General features: G+C 47.0%; 1 protein-coding gene across 1 annotated transcript; it reads left to right on the top strand.

Moving 5' to 3' along the window:
• Positions 1-28: 28 nt before the first annotated feature.
• ACTR5 (actin related protein 5) lies at positions 29-8,334 on the top strand. Its single transcript, XM_054392051.1, has 9 exons — positions 29-412; positions 1,250-1,479; positions 2,192-2,361; positions 3,204-3,421; positions 3,743-3,925; positions 4,943-5,065; positions 5,732-5,871; positions 6,528-6,660; positions 8,051-8,334. Exons 1-9 carry the CDS (start codon positions 29-31, stop codon positions 8,300-8,302), a joined length of 1,833 nt encoding a protein of 610 aa, XP_054248026.1. The 3' UTR covers positions 8,303-8,334.
• The last annotated feature ends 201 nt before the right edge of the window (positions 8,335-8,535 follow it).

Here is an 8,535-nt window from a genome sequence, read left to right on the forward strand (position 1 = left end):
GGACGGAGAGAGCAGGGGAGGACCCGACATGGCGGCGGCGTCGCGGGTGTTTGCCTTCCGTGATGCGCGCTGGGCCCCGGACCCGGTGCTGGAGCCGAGTGCGGCCGTGCGAACGCCGCAGCCGGTGCCGCTGGTGATCGATAACGGCTCCTTCCAGACGCGGGCGGGCTGGGCGTGCGCTGACCCTGCCGTCCCCGCGGAGCCCCTGCTCCGGTTCCGCTCGCTGGCGGCGCGCAGTCGTGGGGCCCGCGGCGGGGCCGGCGCCGAGACGCAGGTGGGCAACGACCTGGGGAGCCCCGAGCCCCTGCGCTGGCTGCTCCGCTCGCCCTTCGACCGCAACGTGCCCGTCCAGCTGGAGCTGCAGGAGCTGCTCTTCGACCACGTCTTCCAGCGCCTTGGCGTCGCCTCGCAGGTACCGCCGGGTCCGGGCTGGGGGACCCTGGGCTGACGTGAGGCCCGAAGCCGCCGGTGGAATCAGGGGCGGCTCTGTGAGGGGCTTGGGCGGAGGAGGAGGAGGTTGTGGCTGGTGAGAATGGAGAGGTCCAGCATCAACCTGGTTGTCCTGGGAGGCAGTGCTGTCCCACTCCTCGCAAATACTAATGGCCTGAATGGACGGGCCCAGAGTAACTTGCTGTGGGGAGCCGGGCTCACGCTGATGCTCCCTAGGGGTGTCTTCTGAACCCACTGTTCTCTTAATTTCTTGTAGTTCTGTGGAAAATGAAAGTGAGAGGGTATAGCTGCAGAGTGAGAGGTTTGGACCACAGCATCTTGTCAGGCTGTGGCTGAGAACCAGCATCCAGGGTCAGTTTTTTTCAGAAGGGCATTAAGCATTATTAGCTCTGTGCAGTGCTCAGTGACTATGGGTTCTGTACACCCACCTGAGTTGAGTTACTCCTTAGAACATGAAGACTTTTTGCCTGTGTGACAGCACCAGTTTGAAAACTTTGCCCAGTGCTGAACTACCACCAGTTTTCACTCAATGCTTCTCATTGTGTAGATTTTGGTTGCTTAAATTTTTAATCATTTGCATATGCTTAAAAAAAAATCCACAGTCCACCCTCAGGAGTTCATTTGGGGTAGTTAAGACTTCTTTTTTACCCCTTTAAGCACTAGATATAATTTGACTTAAATGATTAATAGCCTGCACATGTGTGGAGGAATTGTTGCTGATGTTCAAAAGAAGCAGCAAGGATAAGTGTCTCTGGATTTTCCCATCATACCTTTATTATTTTTCTTTTATCTCTTACAGGGATGTGTTGATCACCCAATTGTTTTGACAGAAGCAGTGTGCAATCCTCTGTATTCAAGACAAATGATGTCAGAGCTTCTCTTTGAATGTTACCAAGTGCCAAAAGTCTCCTATGGTGTAGACAGCTTGTACAGTTTTTACCACAACGGAAAGCAGAACTGGCCCTGCAGTGGTTTGGTCATATCTTCAGGTTATCAGTGTACCCACATCTTGCCAGTCTTAGAAGGCAGGTGAGTTCTTGGTGTTGTAAATATTGTGCAGCCTCTCTTTGTCAGTCATTGGCAAAGAGACTTCTTAATCTCACTAAGCCTCATTTACTTTTTAATGATGCAAATACCCATTCCTCTAGGATTCAGTATTCCAGCTCTGATCAGGCCTTAATTTATACTGAGTTAAAACTAGGTCTGCAGATTCTGCTAGGTTCTATGGAATTTTGAGCTACTTAACCACATCAGAATCACAAAATTGTTTCAGTTGGAAGAGACCTTTAAGATCATCCAGTCCAACCATTCTCTAACTGTGCCGAGTCTGATGCTAAAACTTCTCTTAGCACATCTCTGGGTCTTTTAAACACCTCAAGGGATGGGCACTCAGCCACCTCTCTGGAGGTGTTTGGGAACCCTTAAAGTGATGAAATTTCTTCTAATATCCAATCTAAACCTCCCCAACTTGAGGTCATTTCCTCTTGTTCTGTCACTTGTTATTTGGGGGAAAAAAGTCCAACCCCTACCTGGCTGCAACCTCCTTTTAGGGAGTTGTAGAGAACCAGAAGGTCTCCCCTCAACCTGCTTTTCTCTGGACTAAACACCCTCAGTTCCCTCAGCTGCTCCTCATAAGCCCTGTTCTCCAAAAAAGTAAATAATACTGGGGAAAGCAGGTGGTCTGGTTTATGCTGAACTCGTGGATCTCTCCCATCTCAGTTGTGTCTCTTTGCATTTTCAGGCTGGATGCTAAAAACTGCAAACGAATTAACCTTGGAGGGTGTCAGGCAGCTGTGTACCTGCAACGCCTGCTCCAGCTGAAATACCCAGGACACTTTGCTGCCATCACTCTCAGTCGCATGGAGGAAATACTGCATGAGCACAGCTACATTGCAGAGGACTATATAGAAGGTAAAAGCAGCTGTAATTTCCCCTCTAGGTAGTGTCAGTGGAGAATTGGATGTCAGTGTGACAGGTGAAGCAAGAAAAGCTTGCTTTTCTCTTCTGCATCTCTTGTGCTCAAGGTGGCTGGGGTTTTGACAAGAATACTTTCCTTTTTTTGTTTCATTTGGTTTATTTCTTTCTGCTTATCTGCCTCATGGGAAATGCTTGACAACAGTTGGGAATTTAACATTAAGATAGGAACACATTTGTAAAGATATCATCTGTATTGGTTCAGCTTTGTCTGTGAATAAAAATTGGGATGAATTCAGAGGGAAAGAATATAAAATTAGTTCACTAGTTACTTTATACTTCCAACAAAATTTTACATTGGTTAGGAAGATTTCTGCATCTGGCCATGCTTCTCATCTGCTTTAAGGTATCCAGAATTGCAGAGGACACTTCTCATGACTTTCTGTGAATTAAAGACACATTAAAATTTCCATGGTAAATGTCACCTGCAGTAGTGGCCAAAGAAGTTATTTTGTTAAGTTTATCACTCACCTGCAGGAGCCTTAGAAATGTGTGAGAAGTCTTCTTTACTTTGGGAAGAGAAGAGACATCAGTGTGCACTTCCTTCTTGTTAGTGCTGTGTGTCTCTTGCATGCTGGAGATCAGAGCATGGAGAACTGAGGATGTGACTAGAAGGTAGTGCTCTGAACAGGGAAGCAGCTGCCAAGAGGTGACAGAGTCCTTGCCTGGACTGTGGTTACCCTCTGCCTTCTCAGTCTGAACTTGGTGTGGAGTGTTTACAGCATAGAAACCATCGTTTGCAGCCTGACAAAACAGTTCTTCTGCTTTCAAACTCTCAGAGCTACAGAAGTGGCGATCCCCAGAGTACTATGAGAACAACATGCACAAGATGCAGCTGCCTTTCTCTAACAAGCTGCTGGGGAGCACTCTGACATCAGAGGAAAAGCAGGAGAAGAGGCAGCAGCAGTTACGTCGGCTTCAAGAGCTCAACGCGCGCCGGCGAGAGGAGAAGCTGCAGCTTGACCAGGAGAGGCTGGACAGGTTACTCTATGTACAGGTAATCAGGGCAAGGTTGTCTGTGTGGTCCTCTAGGAGGAGGACAGGCTGCCCTCAGGGCTTTATCAGAAGGTTGTGCATTGCTGTAAAGAAGCTACAGCTGCCCTTTGTGTTTGCTACAGGAGCTTTTGAAGGTTGCTTGTGAGATAAAAGGGAGAGGTTATTGATGCAGAGGAAGCTTCCAGGTTCTGAACAGCCTTGTGTGAAATACTTTGAGTGCTGCCAAAGCCTGTACACCATAATACCTAGAAATGAAGGCAAAGTTGACAGATAGTTGATTGCCCTGTCTCATTCATCACAGCTAACTCTGATCTGCCTGTAGGAGCTCCTGGAAGATGGTCAAATGGATCAATTCCACAAAGCTTTAGTGGAGCTGAACATGGATTCTGCAGAAGAACTTCAGTCTTACATCAACAAGTTGAGTCTGTCTGTTGAACAGACGAAGCAGAAAATCCTACAGGCAGAAGTCAATGTTGAAGTAGATGTTGTGGACAGCAAGCCAGAGGTATAATGTTGCTGCTAAGTTAATCCTGCCCTTATCTCTGAGAGAATGAAGTTTCTTGCTTGAAAATGTGCCCTTTTGGACTACCATTGATGAGCTAAGCTTTTCTTTTAACACACTGCAACTCATTGATTTGACAACTGCTGCTCTCTTCCAGCTTTTCTATGAAGCTCCAGAAAGTGACAGTTTTGATTACCTAGCACATGCCTGAAATCAATAGCCCCTCTTTTCTGTTCCCACGTGTGATCTGGGACATATCTTAAGAGTTTGATTCCTGACAGCATAATCTCTAGGCTTCCTGACAGTAGTTTGTATTTTTACATAAAATCAGTATTTCCTTAAAAAAAAGTCTTGCACATCTTCAAGCAGTTGGGGGAAAAAAGGAAATAGCCCTAGTGAGTGAAAAAAAGTCCCCCTGAAGATACAACTGCTTCCCATTTTACTTGTGGCAGCATATACCAGCCACTGTCCTTGCTTAAGGCTGACTTCTTAGAGGCTGTAAATGCAGCAGCAAACATCATGCAAGATTTTGTTCAGACTTCCAACCAGCCTCTCATTCTGCTTTTGCATTAATTTTGGTGAAATAAGTGAGCCTGGTATGATAAAATTTTTAATTTGTTGTCCAGTCCCACACAACCAAGGCAGGGAATTTAGTAGTAATTATAGAACAGTTAGAGTGCACCAAGCTTCAACCAAGTTAAAAAGCCATCTAATTAAGTTTGAGTATGTTGTTATATTTAGGACATAGCTAGGTAGACCCTTTAATTTCTGAGCTGACATCACAATAAATTTATTGAGATTTGTTTGATTTTTATGCTCTGAGTCCATTTTAATGTCTGTTTTCTGGGTTGTTCACCATTTTGCTGGCTGAGAGCAGCCAGCATTTTTGGGTTCAGGCATGGTAAAAGTTGAGATTTGAGGAAATGGGTGTTGAATTTTCCAAATGTGCCACCCAGAATTGAAGTCAGAGCTGTGCCCAGCACACCCTAAGTCACCATCACACACCTTTTCTGTTTCCAGACTCCTGACTTGGATACCTTGGGCAGTGAACAGTCACTGGAGGATGTGGAAAGCATTAATGAGTTTGAACCTTTATTTGCTGAGGAACAGCCTGAAGTTGAGAAGCCTGCTGCTGCAGTGCAGGTTTGTTTTTTTCTACCTACCCCTTGTGCCAGAGGTTTTCCAGCCTCCCAGTTGTCCAGCTGGTCTGCTGACATTTCTCTAAACATGAGGGTAGTTTGCCTGATCTTGGGAAAGATGCTTAAACTGACTGAACAGGACACAGAGAGAAGTCCTTCCAGTATCAGCTGGTGGTGTAGAACATGAACATGCCCACTTGGCTCACTCTGCAGGCAGTGCCTGGTCTAGCAGTGCCATGCTTTTAGGGAAAAATGTCCTGCTCAGTATTTTTTTTTTTTGTGTAATTTAATATCACATCCCAATGGACAAAGCTTTCAACTTGTGAGGTGGAGCCTTGGAAATGTGTGGCACCAAACTGCATGGGACCCATCCCTGGAGATATTCAAGGTCAGGCTCAACAGGGCTCTGAGCAACCTGATTTAGTGGAGCAAGTCCCTGCTTACTGCAAAGGAGTTGGACTGGATGACTTTTAGAGGACCCTTCCAACCAAAACCGTTCTATGATTCTATAAAGTGTAGCCAAAGTCCAGCTTCCTTGGCCTTTTGGAACCTCCTCCAGCATGGCCTTTTCTCTGTGAGAGCACTGCAGCCTAGTTTTTTGTACAACTGTTTGGAATATTGCTGTTCTTTAATGTAATTTTCCTTTACCTTCCATCTCGTCTCTGTAAAGCCTGTCTTTAACCTGGCAGAGTACCACCAGCTCTTTCTTGGCACTGAACGAATCAGAGCTCCAGAGATTGTCTTCCAGCCCTCCCTGATAGGAGAAGACCAGGCTGGCATAGCAGAGACCATGCAGTATGTCCTTGAGAGGTGAGTTTACAGAGCTGCTTGGTGCTTGCTCCAAACAGGCTGGCCAGGCTATGGTATCAGCTCCTGCCAGACTGGGTGCTGAACAGTGCTTTGAGAAGATATGTTTGGATGGTTGATCTGGGGGGCTGAGCACTGCAGGTTGCAGATGTCTTCCTGTTCTGAAATCCACACATAACTCTGCTTGTATTCAGTCAGTGGTCTCTTTTCAGTGGTGCCCAGTGACAGGACAAGGGGCAGTGGGCACCAACTGTAGCCCAGGAGGTCCTTGATTTATTATTATTGGTACAGTACACAGAGCACTTCAAGGATTTGCTCCAGCCACCCTCTGAATTTCCAGAAAACAAATGAAAAACTTTTCATGCTGATGAAGTGAAGTGAAGTGAAGCCTTCTTCTTAAAGCGAATCCTGAATCACAGAATGCTTTAGATTGAAAGGAACCTTTGAAAGTCACTCAGTCCAATCCCCCTGCAGTGAGCAGGACCATCTGCAACTAGACCAGGTTGTTCCAAGCCCCAAACAACCTGACCTGGAATGGTTCCAGGGATTGGGCATCCTACCTGTTCTCAGGTTGCCTAAAGACAAGGTAGCAGCATTCCTCACCACTGTTCAGTTCATAGCCCTTGAGCAAGGCTGAAGTTGCCTTTTGTTCCTTGTAGGTACCCAAAGGAACAACAAGCTGTTCTTGTCCAGAATGTTTTCCTCACTGGTGGAAATACAATGTACCCTGGACTGAAGGCCAGAGTCCAGAAGGAGCTCCTTGAAATGAGGCCCTTCCAGTCATCCTTTCAGGTATGTGCATTGCCAAAGATGTTTGTGTTCAGCTGGTCAGAGGAACACAGGTTGGGAGAGGCACAGAGCAGGTGTGCTTGGAGCATGAGGGTGGAGAGTGGGTTGTGATGAGACACTGAAACAGCTTTTTTTTGATCTGAGAAGATGGAGGTCAAGCAAAGACAGAGTTGCTCTTTCTGAAGGCATTAGAGTAAGGTGGATACCTTGGAAAAGGCAACCCTGCTTCAGCTAAAGGACACACAGGCACTTTTGGCTGGAAATATGCAGATTGCTTTCTAGGACTGGGACAGTTCCTATCTGGAACAAGTGACCCTTGGTAGGATTAGTTGCTGGGAAAAAACTGCTCACTTCAAAATGAAGTTGCATGTTCAGTTTGTTACATGGAAGGACCCTCTGGGACAGCAGCAAAAGATCTCCAGTGAGCATCTTGTGGGCCTGGGATCCTTTGTAACTGTAGCAAGCACAGTACAAGCTGCAAAAGTCTCCCTTGCTGTTCTGAAACCACCTTGTCTTCTCAAATGGAGGAGGTTGAAAGGGAGTTGGACAAGGAGACCTTTAAAGGTCCTTTCCAACCTAAAGCATTTTATAATTCTATGAAGGCTACTGTCATGTTAAATAGAAAATCAGGTTATAAAGTAAGGGGAGGAAAAAACAATCAGTCTTGTGATTCCACAACTCTTCTTGCATGTAGCTCTCAACCAGGTGTGACAGCCTCCTGCTTACAGCCATGTGCTTGGGAGTGCTAGGAAGGATCTTGCTTGCTAAGTTCTGTGTGGAACTTGTGTCTGCAGGAAGAAAATGAGGATGGGTTTGTCTGCTTTCAGTGTCACTGATTGTAACTGAAGAGAGCTTCCCTCTTCCCATTCAAATGTGGGCCACAGTGTGCAGACATCCATCACTTCACAAACATCTCACCTGGGTTTTACACAGTGTCTGGTCTGGCATAGCTGAGCCAGGAGAGCAGTTCATGCTGCAGCCACAGGAGTGGTTTAACTACAAGTAGGAAAGAGCACGTGGGGGGCTTACCCATGTACTGCAATTTCTTAACCTGCTGCTTCAAGCAGGGAGGAAGTTTTGCTGGGGAATTGAAACTTGTTTTGCAGTACCCCCAACTCTTCCAGCTGTGAGGGCTGTTGGTTGTGAGCATGCTATGCTCATGTGCTTTCTCAGCCTGTAGAAAAAAAGCAGGCTCATAGAGCATGGACCTCAAGTTGAAAACACACTTGAAACCTGTTCCAAACATCACTGCTCTTCCCCGAAGGGACTTGAATAATCAGCTCCAACTTCTGAAAGTCAGGGGTTTGTGTCATAGGCCATAATAGTCAGGGTTAAAAGGGCTTTTGTCTCCAGTGTTGAACTGATGTGGTTGTTCTGCTTTCCTTCCATTCAGGTTCACCTTGCTTCCAGCCCTGTTTTAGATGCTTGGTATGGGGCTAGGGATTGGGCAGTGGAACACATGGGCCGTGAGGAAGGCTGGATAACCAGAAAAGACTATGAAGAAAAAGGGGGAGAATACCTCAAGGAACATTGTGCTTCCAATGTCTACGTCCCCATCCGTCTTCCCAAGCAGGCTCCAAGGACAGCAGAGGCACCCAGCAGAGTGCTGGCATCCAGTGCTGGCAACCCCTGTGAGCAGGCCTAGCACTGAGCCCTGGGCATGGCCCAGGGACTGGAGAGAAGAGGGCAGAGAAAAGAGGAGTTACTGGTGTGTGGAGTGCAGACCTCAGCCTGTCCTTGCTGGCTGCTCAGCATGAAGCATCTGACCCAGGACCAGCCTTGCATGGGGCAGCAGCTGGCATGGTCCTAGCACTTCAACTCATAGTGCTGCCCATGGAGGGCACAGCACGGTGCATCAGCAAAGAGGAACACCACAGC

The sequence above is a fragment of the Indicator indicator genome, chromosome 24 (assembly GCF_027791375.1).
Source record: "Indicator indicator isolate 239-I01 chromosome 24, UM_Iind_1.1, whole genome shotgun sequence".
NCBI lineage: Eukaryota > Metazoa > Chordata > Aves > Piciformes > Indicatoridae > Indicator > Indicator indicator.